Source organism: Scyliorhinus canicula, chromosome 14, assembly GCF_902713615.1.
Source record: "Scyliorhinus canicula chromosome 14, sScyCan1.1, whole genome shotgun sequence".
Taxonomy (NCBI): Eukaryota; Metazoa; Chordata; class Chondrichthyes; order Carcharhiniformes; family Scyliorhinidae; genus Scyliorhinus; species Scyliorhinus canicula.
In genome coordinates this window covers 23,796,182-23,811,173 of record NC_052159.1, presented here as the reverse complement: position 1 = coordinate 23,811,173, position 14,992 = coordinate 23,796,182, and the positions used below count along the sequence as shown (strand labels likewise).

The 14,992-nt window shown below is 45.6% G+C and overlaps 1 protein-coding gene across 2 annotated transcripts in view; it reads right to left on the bottom strand.

Annotated features, from left to right (window-relative positions):
• The window catches only part of gabrb3 (gamma-aminobutyric acid type A receptor subunit beta3), a 628,623-nt gene that overhangs the window by 480,365 nt on the left and 133,266 nt on the right, over window positions 1-14,992 (bottom strand). For both annotated transcript variants that reach the window (XM_038817632.1, XM_038817635.1), the window contains exon 2: window positions 13,629-13,676. In XM_038817632.1, the coding sequence (XP_038673560.1) occupies window positions 13,629-13,676 (48 nt within the window). The remainder of the gene's footprint in view (window positions 1-13,628; window positions 13,677-14,992) is intronic.

Sequence of the window (14,992 nt, the reverse complement as noted above, 5' to 3'; positions counted from 1 at the left end):
ACAGTTTCATTGCTCACATAACATTTTGTGTGACTGCTATTGTTACGGGCCAGGGTTTAGAGAACGCCAAAGTGTATCATGGAGTTCACCCCATCCACAACTTTTAATAGATTATGCTTTTGGGAGCACATGGCCCACTCTACAGGTGTGGTACAGCAAAATGGAAAAGTATTTTTTAAAGAAAAACAATGTTTATTCTATGAACTCAAGTTAACCTTTTTAAAACATACAGTAAACATCTTAGCAACCATCAATTCAAATACAACCCCCAAAGAATACAACACCAAGTAATCCTTAATAACTCTCCAAACAACATCCAGAAGACAAAAGAAACACCTTTTAACAGAAGCACATTAGGTTTACATTCACTACTGAGAACATTTATAATTCTGAATTCACCAAATGATCAAGAGATCAATCGCGCACCTGCTCTGTCTGGCTTCAGCTCCAACACGGAAAACAAAACTAAAACACACCCTGCAGCAAACAGCCTAAAACAAAAGTAAAAAGCTGACAGAGAGCCCAGCTCCACCCACACTCTGACATCACTGATAAACACCCATTTCTTAAAGGTACATTTCTTAAACACCCATTTCTTAAAGGTGCTCTCTCTACAGATATTTATATGCACACCCATTTATAAACACCCATTTCTTAAAGGTACTCTCACATGACACTATTTATTTCTGGGCATCTTTTCAGCAGATTTGCTGCAAAGTTTTAAGCCAGTAATTTTTAGTTTCTGGCTGCTTTTGGGGAGACGGTGGAAGTGGTAACATCGCTGTTCGAGTAATCCAGAGGCCCAGGCTAATGCTCGGAGGACATGGGTTCACCACGGCAACTGGTGGAATTTAAATACAGTTGACAACTCTGGAATATAAAAGCTAGTCTCAGCAATGGTGGCCATGCGACAGTCATCAGTTGTTGTAAACCTTTTTATGGGAGGATGTCTCCGGCCTTGCCTGGTATAGCTTACATATGACTCAAGACCCACAACAATGTGACTGACTCTTAACTGAAATGGCCTCGCACCTCAACCAACTCAGATCAAGAGCAATTAGAAAAGGGCTAGAATGTGACAGTGACACTGTAACAGAGCTAAGACCTCATGCTATATATTTATTTTATATATTTATATCATTGTGGCTACTTCCTAATATGTTAAAACTTGACAATAAGTTTTTAAAATGACTGAAGCCATCTCCAGCTGTGACCGTCAAACAATAGGAGCTAATCGAGCAGCAGGGCACACATTTGCTCTTTGTTATTCCAGAAGAGATTGAACTGGCCACTGTGGACAGTAGAGACCAAATTCATAGGGAATTATACAGGGGTCATCTACATTTCATAAGCCAGGCCTGGCCACCAGAGTAATCTAGACTGTTAGGACAAAGGGCCATGCAACCTTCCGTTGCAATTCTTAATGGTTAATATGTGAACAATCTCAGGAACCCAGAAAAAAACAATATATACCATTTATCAAAGTCAAAATGGCAATGTGTGAGTCATGTTTTGCCCTGTGGTCTTTGCGCCGTAAATCTTTTTTCTCTATCCCTCTGTTACTTTATGAATGCACCATGGGTGACACCCATCCCGCCCACCTAATTTGAGCATATGCAACTAACCCTCTAAGCTTACCCATTTCAAGTTTGCCACAACAGACATTGGAGCACACACAAACTGAGGGGTTGGGAAGTATGTCACCGCTTATAAAGGACGAAACCAAAATCAAAGCAACTTTCTGTTTCTTAATGAATGGTGAGAGGAGAAAGCAGAGCTGTTGAAATTAAACCACTTCCCCTCCATAGCAGACACCTACATCACATCAAAGAATAAAGGACAAAATCAGAAGTCCCAGCCATAAAGGAGGCGGTCGGGTAAATCACCCTTTAATCACCACTGCAGACTGCATTGCAGTAGGTGACTGGGGCTACTTTTATATATACAATTTTATGAAGTAAATATCCCCCACTCACTTATTTTGCTGAAGAAAGAAAACTGCTTCGAACAGAGATGTTTCTGTAATTTCAGCTTTTAGTTATGTTGCAGTTTGTAGAAACTCTGTTTAAATAGATTCCACTGAGTGAACAGATTTCACTGTAATGCGTTATTGCAATAGACTCTGTTAGCCGTTTTCAGCAGAAATTGACAGTTCTAAACTATAGCAACGGAAAATATTGGAAAGACAAGAGGCATATGAGGAGACAGAAACAGAGTCAGTGGGCTGCATTTCATGCAGCGCTGCAGACCCCCGCCCAGCTAAGTAGCCCACCCACAATCTCAACAGCTGCACTAAAGCGATTTCAAGATGGGAGCACCATTAATTGCTTGAAGGAAAGACATCCGCCACTTCCTTGGGAGGAAGTTCCATTTTAAAGAACTGCCATACAATTGAAAAGCTAAAAAATCTGTAGACGCAGTTCCGCCAGCCAGGAGTGGTGACCACTACTGGGACTGGGTACCCAGATATGCCCAGTGTTGTCTCAGTGAAAGGGGTGAAAGGGATGACCAGGTTTAAGAGCCCGGGTGAAGATTAAATGGGGTGGGCAGGGGGTGCCTTAGTCGCATCCAGGAGACATGCGAAGGAAAGAACGTTCTTTTCCCCCTTGCCCGAGACCAGCCCACACATCTAAAGCTGCCAGGTTTCCCACATAGCTTTTCCCACATATTTTTTTAAAAATTGAATGAAACAAGAACCAGCCTACCAACCTTTCTTCCTCAGACTCCCATTCCTCCCATGCCCCATCCATGCCAACATATGCCACCTCCCACCCCTATGCTGCCTCATACTCCCTATGCCATCTGTTCCCCTCTACCCAACCCCCATGGCATTTCATGCCCCTGATGCCCCACCAACACCCCCCATGGCCTTGCATACACCCTAGGCCCTTCCAATTGTCCCAAGGCTCAACAGACCCCCGATGCCCCTCTCCCATGGACCCTCATAACCGCGATGTCAATTTGCCACCATGGCCCTTATCCCACTTAGTGCCAAGAAATGCAATCCCATGTCCCCCACCCAACACGCTCCCTTATCCCTCCTTGCCAATCCACCAGATATCGACCATTGGAAAACCTCAGGAGCAATTCTGACATATAATAAAAGCTATGCGCCTATTGATGATGTCACTATTTAAAAAAAATTCTAATTGACTTAAAAAAATATTTTAAATACATGGAAATTCCTTCAACTAATCTCTTATGAAAACAAACATTTTGTTCTATAACCACTTGGATTGGCCATTCAAATTGCTCACTTAATAGGCACCCCACTGTGATAATGTTGGGTTATAAAATCAGTCAAAATGCAAAAATCGTACAATGGTGACCCTGCATTAACAGATGGAATGAAATATCAAGCATTGATATTTTTCGCAATTAAAAACACCCCCAGAAGAGTTAAATCCCTTGACAGCGTTGATAATTCCAATGTGTTTTGACAGCCTTACAGATTTTTGACAGCTTTGACAGTCAAAATTATATCATGCACTTGTTCAATACAATCATGCCTGCTTTTTACAATCCCAAAGAGAGCCTTATCTCCCCTAAAAGGTTGCTGACCTCTCCTAAAGTGTGCCTTACCTTTCTCAAAGAATGCTTTGCCTACCCAAAAGGGTGTCTTATCAAGCCCAAAAAGTGCCATACTTCTCCCAAAAGTGTCCTGGTACCGCACCCTAAGGGGCACCTCATCTCTCCAAAGGGGTACACCGGTTACTGTAACGAAACTACCAAGTTCAGATCTTACCTGGTATAATCCGCTCACACGGAGTTTTATACTCTTCAGCTCCCAAAATCTTACTTCAGTGGAGGAAATTGTTAGTTTAAATGGCCAGTTTTGCCTGTAAATGCATAAACCGTGGCTTGACTCCAGTCCTGTGCTGCCACGCCCACACTCCCATGGAAATAGCAAGTTCCATAACCAAAAAGTCTCTGCCATGGTGAAAATTCAGGCCATGATGTCATTACCCGCTTTGTTAGTTTTAAATGTGGAAATCCTTCACTCTGAAGGTTTTATCATTTAACATTGCAGTGAAATGTGAACTTTAAGTGAAGCCAAGAGGCTAAGTCTTATGAATCACAACTTTTACTTGCACACTCTTTTTTTAAAAAAACTTTTGTTTGGAATTCAGCTGCTTTATCTTTAAAGAAGAAAGTATTAAATGTTTGATGTAAATGTCTGTCTATTGGGACATTTTGCAACACAATTACCATTTAGGGAGCAAATCTGGGGGTGGATTCTCCGCAGCCCCGCGCCGAAATCGTGTTTGGCAAGGGGGTGGAGAATCATGTTTCACGCTGGAATCGGGCCCAGCACCGGTCCGGCCATTCTCCGGGACCTGAGAATCGGCGTGATCGGGGAGTACTCCGCGCGGTTGGGGGGGGCATTGCCAGAGGCATGCCCAGCGATCCTCCTCTCCCAGCCAGCTGAGTTCCCGACGGCGTGGTTCTAACCACCTGTTTCCGTTCGGGAACCTTGCATGGCGGCTGCGGCTTCAGTCCGTGACCGCCTTGGTGGGGAGCAGGGGGATCGGGCACGCGGAGGGGCCTAACGGGTGGCCGGGGCACAGATCGGGCAGGTCCGATGCCAGGGTGTGTGGCCGATCGCGGGGGTCTACTTTTCAGAGCTGCCTCCACAGTCCGCGTTCGCCATGGCGCTCGGTGCGGCTGCTGCCGTCTGCATACACGGTCTCGAAACCGGAAGTGCGGGGGCCTGTATCCGCAGCTAAACCTGTGTGAATCACTCCGGGTCCCTGCTAGCCCCCTGAAGGGGAATGAATTAGCTTATTACGCCAGCGTTTTTAAGCCGGCGTGAGGACATAGTCCCATTCTTGGGAGAATCCAGCCCCTGTTTCTTATTTGGGCTTTGTCTACACGAGAAAACATAGGGAGAGGTCCACATTAAGACACCATCAAGATTGAAAGGAGTAGGAGAGATGATGAAGTAAATTGAGGAATTATAACTGACGAGGGTAAGAAATAAAAGGCATCATTTTCTGGCCCTTCACACCGGCAGGATCGTCCAGTCGCGCCAAAGGTGACCCTCTGCAGCGGGTTCTTTGGTGATGGGACGGGCCAGCCACGCAAAATGCTGCTGACATCAGCTGGACCAGAAGATCCAGCCGGAGGCCAAACACACCACCGCAGGAGAGTAGAAAATCCCGCCCAAGGAAGAAATACTTACATTTATACAGCACTTTTCATTATACTAGGTTGTCCCAAAGTGCGTACAGCCAATGAAGTATAGTTAAGTGTACTGTTCTGTGGCAGAACCTAAAGGGGACATCTTGGCTTGGTCCATCAGGAAAGGGGTGATCCAACTCTAGCTAAAGTCTGTGGTTTAACAGAATTCCGAAAGGGTGCAGTAATACTGTAGCTGCTAACCAGAAGACTGTAGATCTAAGCAGGTAGAGGATGAGGATAAAAAGGGGGACACAGGGCAAACAAAATATTCCAAAATAAATTTTTGTTACAATGCAGGAAATGCGGTAGCCAATTTGCACTCAGAAAGCTCCCACAAATAGCAATGTGGTAACGAGCTGATAAATTATTTAATGTGACATTGATTGAGGGATAAATATTGGACGGGATTTTTGAGGGCAACATCTTTGAAATCATGTCATGGGATCTTTAGGGGGCGATTCTCCCAAATGGAGCCCAAGCGTTCACGCCATCATGAACGCCATCGCGTTTCACGACGGCGTGAACCGGGTCTGGGTATGACCTATTCTGTCCCACACAGGGGGCCAGCATGGCGCTGGAGCGGTTAACGCCACTCCAGCCTCCCTCCCCGACGCCAAATGGGCACCGCGCCAACCCGTGCATGCGCAGTTGGGCCGCGCTAACCTGCGCATGCGCGGGGGACTTTTTTAGTGTGCCGGCCCCGACCTAACATGGCGTCGGTGTTCAGGGGCTGGCCGCACAGGGAAGTAGGCCCGGGGGGGTGGGGGGTGGGGGAGGCCAGCCCGCCGATTGGTGGGCTCCGATTGCAGGCCAGACCCCATCGGAGGCCCCCTCGGTGAAGGAGCTCCCCTACCCCCCCCACAGGCTGCACCCGACCAGTTCCCGCCGGCAGAGAACAGGGGTAATCGGCGGCGGCGGGACTCTGCGTACCGCGCGGCTGCTTGGCTCATCCGGGCCGGAGAATCGGCGGCCCCACCGATTCCAGCGGCCGCGGCCGGCACTGTGCCAAACACGCCAGCGCAACTGGTTCCAATTCTACTCACCTCGGAGAATCGCACGCCGGCATCGTGGTATCATGGCGCGGTTGCGCCGATTCTCCAGCCCGGCATGGGGCTCGGAGAATCGCCCCCTTTATGTCTACCAGCGAGGGAAGATGGGGCCTCAGCTGAACACCAGCTCCAAAAGACAGCACTTCTGACAGTGCAGCACTCCCTCAGGACTGCGCTGGAGTGCCACATTTCCTGGCATGCTTTTTATAAAAGGGTAGAAAAACTGATGAAAGTAAGTGGTTTCACAGATTTTAAACTCTGAATCATTAAACATGCGCTGCAACTATCTAGAATGGAAGTTCCAAAAACAGCCAGGTATGTGCATAGTGCCATGTACCGGCAAGCTCTTTCAGGCTTGGAATTGTTAGCTACCCAATTGTTTTTAACTCTAATGAGGTGAGATGGGGATATTTCATTTGTTTATTAACGAAATAGGAGCAGGAACAGGCCATTTGGCACCTCGAGCCTGTTCCACCATTCAACAAGATCATAGAACGCTACGTCAAGTCCACTTTCCTGCAATATCCTTGATTCGCTGGGTAGCCACAAAATTCTAAAATGATTCCACTTCACTCAATATTTTACAGCATTCGATATTACGTGAAGGCAGTTTTTATTGGTTGAATTTTGTGCTGCTGAAAGAGAATCTCCCAGCGTGGGCATTCATACACATTCCTTCTTTACTAACAGCATTGTAATCAGGTATAGAGTTATTTGCAGGGTAAAGTTATGTAAGAAGAAATTGGATTTCATCACCCAAAGTTGCAGCAAAGTTATTTTCAATGGCAACAAACAGAAAGTAGCTAACATTCACTGCAGTCTTTGTTAGCTTCACATCGAAATATAATTTACCAATATCTGATCAGGACCATATATCCACGTAGAAGCATCAGTCTGCCTCAATCAGGAGCCACCCTATTTCTGGGTCAGCAGACCGGGGTTTTGAGCCTCATGCACTTGGCAACACTACATGGAGTAGTGCGTGGAGGTTTCAGCCTCGGGAGAAAATGTTTAACCCGTTCAGGTAATTCAGATGAGCATTAAAATATCATCCAGCACAATTCTTAGAAAAGGTGTCAGATTTACAGACACAGAAATAGGTTATTTGGCCCAACAAGTTCATGCCAATATTTCTGCTCCACAATAACGTTTTACTACTCTTCATCATCGAGCATCAACAACATATCCTTCTATATCCTTCTCATATGCTTATCTAGCTCATCTTTAAACATATTTATTCTATTCACCTCAACTATTATTTGTGGCAGTAAGTTCTACATTCCTACTCCTCCTCCTTCGGGAACCATATAAGGCATTGGCAAGCATGGGCTTCCATTAGATTGGTTCATGATTATGCTTGGTAAAATATTGTATAGGTTTGCCATTGCCTTCTGTACTATGGCTGACTGGAAAACTCTCCCACTTACCACCTACTATCAGGTGTATTGGAAGAATGTACAAGCTGATAGTCAACCTGTTTGGCAATGTCCATTGTCATGAATTCCTGAAGTGGGCCTCAAACCTGGAGCTTCTATTCCAGAGGGAGGGAAGACCTCCCACATCCTTACTACTCTTTCGCAAAGGAATTTCTCCTCAATTCCCTGTTGGATTTATGCATGACCATATATATTTATGGTCCTAGTTCTGCTTTCGCCTGCAATCGGAAACATCAGTATGTCCACCCAATCAAACCCTTTCGTAATCTTAAAGACCTCTATCAGGTCATGCCTCAGACATCAGTCTTTTCCAAAGAAAGGCATTCTCCTGGTGCCCTAGCCAACACTCCTCTTTCAACAAGCACCATCAAAATTGGATTGTTGATCTCCTTGGTGGCTGTGGGCTCTGACTTGTATGCCAATTGCTAGTTACATTTACCTATGTAATAATAGTTAAAGAAAAACGAGAGCCTGCATCAACATTACAACATATCACATCCCCAAGGTGCCCAAAGCCTGATAACTTAAGTGGTTTACTTGAGTGGTCACAGCTGCTGTGCAGACAAATTCACAAGCTTCCAAATGATAATCTGTTGCTAGTGGTGCGAGCTGAGGGTGGAATATTGGCCAAGGCATTTGAGAGAACTAGAGCAAGTGATGAAACGTGGAAATAATTCATTCTATGTGAGGTGCACTGAAACAGTTCTGGCAGATAGGTTTTTATCTAAATGTAAATGTCTTTTTTTGGTACAAAACCCTTCAAAATATAAATCTAGGATTTTAATACCAAGAACCTTCGAGGATTTTAATACCAAGTATCTGGCCACCACTTTTCTGTTCACCGTAGTCTGCCTCTGGGAAAATAGCCCAGGACGGAGCCAGGAAATTGTCATGTCAGCTGACAGCTTGAATTTTTACATCAGCCCGTCTCTATCGGTGCCTATAAATTCAGCCCAAACATTCAAGTCAATAAATCTTCATCCGTTAATCAGTAAAATGGGTGAAGTGAGCTATTTCTATTGACTTCAACAATCGGGAGCCATTAAATACAGGCGGACTGCAGATTTGCCATCCCCCATTTTTCACTATAAAACAAAGTCACAATCTACCATATTCTTTTTTCCAATTAAGGGGCAACTCAGCGTGGCCAATCCACCTACTCTGCACATCTTTGGGCTGTGGGGGCGAAACCCACACAAACACGGGGAGAATATGCAAACTCCACACGGACAGTGACCCAGAGCCGGGATCGAACCTGGGAACTCGGCGATGTGAGGCAGCAGTGCTAACTACTGCGCCACCATGCTGCTCCTCAACGTACCCCATTCAGTTTTCCTTTGCTTCTTACAATCTACAAGAGTTTTAAAGTCCAAGCTTAGCCTCTATCTTATCTTTTTAATCTCACGGGTGTGCGACATCTTCAAAGGTGGCCATCCACCAGTGTTCTCTGAAATCGGTAAAATGAAGGAGTTGGCGCTGCTAGGGCATAACCATAGGACGAGCTCTTCTGGATATTTACGCTGGCGCACCTCCGCCACGTGTTTTCCAGTGGCATGGGGTGGATTCACTGGGAAATCCCACTGACAATGGCCGGGCCAGAAGATCTCACCGCCAGCCAATGGCGGGACTCCTCCCGACACCGAGAAGCACGCCACAGGGAGGCGTGGCTTTCCGCAAAACAACAGTGAAATTGTATTTTCACTTTTTTCATTCTTTTTCAGTTGAAACCCTTAGGGACAAAATCAGAAATAGTGTGAAGGGGCATACCATGAATTTATACTTCACTTGCAATAGCCAGGTATGGGGCTACACGGTGGCGCAGTGGTTAGCACGGCTGCCTCACAGCACCAAGGACCCGGGTGCGATTTCGACCTTGAGTGACTGTGTGGAGTTTGCACTTTCTCTCTATGTCTGCGTGGGTTTCCTCCGGGTGCTCCGGTTTCCTCCCACAGTCCAAAGATGTGCCGGTTAGGTGGATTGGCTGTGTTAAGTTGCCCCTAAGTGTTCAAAGATGAAGTGAGGTTACAGGGATAGGGCGGGAGTTTGGGCCCAGGTTATGTGGTCTTTTGAATGGTCGGTGCAGAGTAGATGGGCCGAATGGCCTCCTTCTGCACTGTGGAATTCTATGAAGTAGATTCTTTTTTAAAAATTTATTTAGAGTATCAATTATTTTTTTCCAATCAAGGGGCAATTTAGTGTGGCCAATCCACCTACACTGCACAATGTTTTGGGAGTGGGGGTGAGACCCACTCAGGTACAGCGAGAATGTGCAAACTCCACACGGACAGTGACCCGGGGCCGGGATCGAAGCCTGTGAGGCAGCAGTGCTAACCACTGCGCCACTGTGCTGCCCTTATGAAGTAGATTCAAAACAGACACTGTCAAGCTTGTGATGAGCTACTTGTATCGCACTTCAGTATTGTGCTGAAGCCCACAGTTTTTTAGAAGTCAAAATAGGAAAGAACTATACCGATTTTGCTGAGAATCTCTGATATCTAATTAAACAGATACGCTGAATGACAATAGGTGACATCAGCTTTTCATAGATTACTGCCATAATGCCTAAAGCATGGGTCCAATTTAATTGGTATAATTTTTCATACACACGGGCATTTTCCTGCCTGTCAGAAAACGTTCGTACGATAATTACAGAGTTGTTAAAGCTTTTTTCTCTTCTTTTCCTAATTACCAATAAGGTCATGTAAATGATGATAATCATGGTCAGATGAGGAGAAAAACACTTTTGCCAGCTTCTTTGTTGTACAACTTGTGAAACATTGTGTTTGGCCAAGTTTGAATTAATTTATTCATTTAATTATCTCACTGTCTGAATTAATATTTATGAAAAATGCCTTGGTGTATATTGCCTTTGTATTATTAATTATATTTTGTCAGAGAATACAACGTTCCTATGCGTCAAGTGTTATTTTCTAATATATTCAGCATTGAGTGATTTTCCTTCACTCTCATGATGTTGGGAGAACAGGAGGTTTAAGATAGGAAAGGAACGATCTATTGGGAAAGTTCAACTTTAATACATCACTGGTCATTTTGCTGAAGGCTTCACTTTTATGTCAGCGCATCTACAATGACTGCAGTAGGAGAACATTACTTGAAAGTAATTACAGACAGAAATTTGTCACAACAGAATGCATGTGCTCTCTTACGTAGCTTTGTTTGGAAAGGTGTGTGTCTTTTCTTATTGTTGGAGTGTGCATTCCAATTAAATAATTAGCAACAAGCTTTTGTGGGTTTAAAATAAAGAAGGTTTTTATTCTCACATTCTTACCTCAAATTAATCTCACTTACTCAGCCACACACAAACACTCACACTGTCACACACACACATAATTAGTCATACACACGGATACATATTGGATGAGATAAAGATACTGCCTGTACAGATTTCAACTAGAAACATAGAACAGTACAGCACAGAACAGGCCCTTCGGCCCTCAATGTTGTGCCGAGCCATGATCACCCTTCTCAAACCCATGTACCCGTAGCCCAACAACCCCCCCCTTAACCTTACTTTTATTAGGACACTACGGGCAATTTAGCATGGCCAATCCACCTAACCCGCACATCTTTGGACTGTGGGAGGAAACCGGAGCACCCGGAGGAAACCCACGCACACAGGGGGAGGACATGCAGACTCCGCACAGACAGTGACCCAGCTGGGAATCGAACCTGGGACCCTGGAGCTGTGAAGCATTTATGCTAACCACCATGCTACCCTGCTACCCAACTGACATACTATTATTTCTGGTATGCCACATGGCAGGCCTGTTGTTTCCTGAATGGTTTTGGTGATTTAAGATTGAAGTCAAGGTCTTGCAAAGCAATTAGTTCACAGCAGGTTGGAAGGTTTGTTGGAGTCAAATATCTAGGTTGTTAGCTCTCAGGTGAAATTTGAAATTGGAGCAAGTTGAGTGCTTTGGTTGCTTGATGAGTTGCAGCTCATTCCAGGGTGTGGTTTTCAGACTGGCTGATAACTGATCGTTCTAAAAAGCCAAACATGACACTACCTTTTCAGCAGTCGACTCTTCGATATTTTCCTGCAGATTGACCTGGTCTCTCGAACTTTTTGGATAAAACTCATCATCTCCAGCCAGTTTTAATCACATGATTAATACTTGCATCATCCGACCAGATTGGTTTGGAAGTTCAAAGTCTTGACTGCTCAAAAGGAGATGGATTGTTGTCTTTCACACTTGTGCATAACTGGGTCCATTGACTTACTTTTGTTAAATTGCAAAGCTAGAGCTATAGATTTTAGGAGTCCACTGACTCAGTATTTTGAATAAACTTCAATCAAAGACAGGCATGAATTCCATTGGTAACATTTGTCATGTGTTCATTCCAGGGGAGATCCCTCACCATTGTGATTGAATTATAACTTTTCGGAAGCTTGATAGTCTGTGCTCAATAAGCACAAAGGTCACCTGACTTCTTGGCAGCCATCTTTAGTGTCCATTTTAACAAATAAAAGACAGTTCCAGGAGCTTCTGTTTGAGCAGAGGACATGCCTTAACTGGGCATGAAAAGATCAAAACAAATGTAGTTGTAGTACTTTTTAATCTTTGCATCTTAGTCCAGTTTGAAGGGACTAGACTACCTTGGCATAAGAAGCACTGTACATCAACATTTCATGCACTTCCTTAAACAATTGATGCATTCCTTCATTTGCAGTGGACTTTGCTGGATTTTTTTGCCTTCTCATTATGGATGATAATCTGACGGAGCAGATCATCTATTAGACCCCAATCTAACAAACCCCTCAATTTTTGCTCCACCTTTTTTTGCACCTTCTCTCTCTCTTACCTGAAAGGGAGCCTGCTGCCTCTTCATTGTTGGAGGGCATCCTGTTGGCCTTCCCAGCTTCCTAAGTCCACACGACATAGTTAATTAGACTTCCCAGTACGCTCTCAGGCCACTAATTGGCTCATTTAGGGCAAAGCATAGGTGGGTGACCGTTTGCCAAAGAGTGCCGGCTTCTGAGCTCCAATTGGCCATGGTGGTAGGGTCCTGAAGGCATGGGTGAAAATCCAGCCCATCAACTTTGTTCCCGTCTCTGCACTCTTGCAGCCTGACCCGCTGAATACTTCAAGCACTTTCTGATCTCATTTCAGATTTCCAACATCCGCAACACTTTGCTTTCGTATTGGATTCCCAAAGTGGGACAAAATCAATGCCGAGAATCATTCCCCCATTGCAGTGGAAACCCCAATTTCAATTTACGTTTAAAACACTGCAAATGAATACAGAGCAGCTTCTGCAACAGAATCTACAATGCCGACTGTACATTTGGTTGGGAAATTCAAAATCTACCTGGCTTTCATTTCTTTTGACAGGCTGTGGAGTCAATAACCAAATGATAGAACTGTCGGTACAGTAATATTATTTTAAAAAAACACAACATATTAGGATGAGGATTTTCTTCCCCAGCACCGAGACCGAAGAGCATGGGGAGAAATAGCACTTATCACAAACTTAGGCACAAGCTGCTCACAGTTTTCCATCTGTTAGAATGAATGGATGGAAAATCAGGAGCTGCTTCTGTCCACATTGGTGATAAATGGTTCTGCACCATGAAGCAGCTACACCTGATGAGCAAAATCCATTCCATTTTACTTCCTAATCGATGGATAGCAGCGATTAAACATGGAAACGTATCCTTTATTTCCAATCTATTTGTAAAATTATTAAAACATTATTGAAAATCCATTATTGCATTATTAAAAGCAAAGATGTTAAAAAAAATAGAACCCAGACAGCAAAACGTTAAAAAGATGACAAGTTTTTGGATAGCCCAATTAAAAATCATTCTCTTGTGATTTTCCACATAAAAGTAGTGCAACACTATTGCTAGCAGCACTCTATCACCAGAAGGCATCACCCTATTGGAAAATATAAAGACTGCATGCAGCACCCACAGTTAAATTCAAGTAAATGTACTCACCTTGTGTCATATATTGCAAACATTTTCTTGTTTCCATCCACTGCATTCCTGAAGGAAAAACAAATAATAGTGTTGAGCACTTCTGAAAGGAATATGCAGCACAAAACTGTTTCCAGTGGCTCACTAACGAGACTAATTAACCAGCGGACGGGTTTCCCGCATCAGCCCTGGCAAAACAGGAGTCAGTTTTCCCACTAGTGGGAATGGGATAGAATCATAGAATCCCATCAGCGCAGAAGAGTCGGCCCATTGAGTCTTCACTGGCCCTTCAAGTGAGCACTCCAGCCATGTCTACACCCCCATCCACCCTGCCTTACCGCTGTGATCCCATAACCTAACATGCACATCCCTCGACACTAAGGGATAATTTAGCGTGGTCAATCCACCTAACCCATTCACCTTTGGACTGTCGGAGGAAACCGGAGCAATCGGATGAAACCCACGCAGACATGGGGAGAATGTGCAAACTCCACACTGACAGTGACCAAAGGCCACAATTGAACCTGGGTCCCTAGTGCTGTGAGGCAGCAGTGATAGCTACTGTGCAACCGTGCCTTTGTGGCTTCCCTCATGATTACGTTGGCCCAACCCAGTACTGGTCAGCTTCATTAAATCCACCCCATCTGTTGAGATTTGGTTCCCTCATTTGACGAGTGATAGGTAAGATCATAAACCATTTGTTGCCAAATGAACAAAGGGCGGGATTCTCCAATCCCGCGGCAGAGTGTCGACGCTGTTGTAAATGCCGTCGCATTTTACGACGGCGTGAACGGGCCGCTCCGACGTCTAATTCTGGCCCCATACCGCGGGATCTGTGCATGCGCAGTTGGTTGGCGCCAATGCACGCATGCGCAGTGGCCTCCTTCAACGCCCCTGGCCCCGATGCAACATGGCACAGGGCTACAGGGGCCAGCGCATAGGAAAGGAGGCCCCCAGCCAGAGAGGCTGGCCCACCAACAGGTGGGTCCCAATCACGGGCCACGGCACATCGGAGGCCCTCCCCCCCACCCCCCCTCCACCCCCCCCTCCCCCCGGGGTCGGAATCCCCCTCCCCCCCACAGGCCACCACCCGACCCTTATACGCCGAGGTCCCGCTGGTCCAGAGCAGGTTAGAACGGCGCCGGTGAGACTCGGCTCCTTTCCTACGGCCGCTCGGCCCATCCGGGCTGAGGAATCGGCGGGCCGGATGCGAAGAGCGGCCGGCGACGGGCGCCACGCCAACGACGCCAACGCCAATGGCACTGATTCTCCTCACTGCAGAGAATCGTGTGCCGCCGTTGCGGCGGCGTGGCCCGTTCGCGGGGATTCTCCGGTCCAGCGTGGGGCTGGGAGAATCCCGACCAAAGTGTTTCTTACTCTCAAGC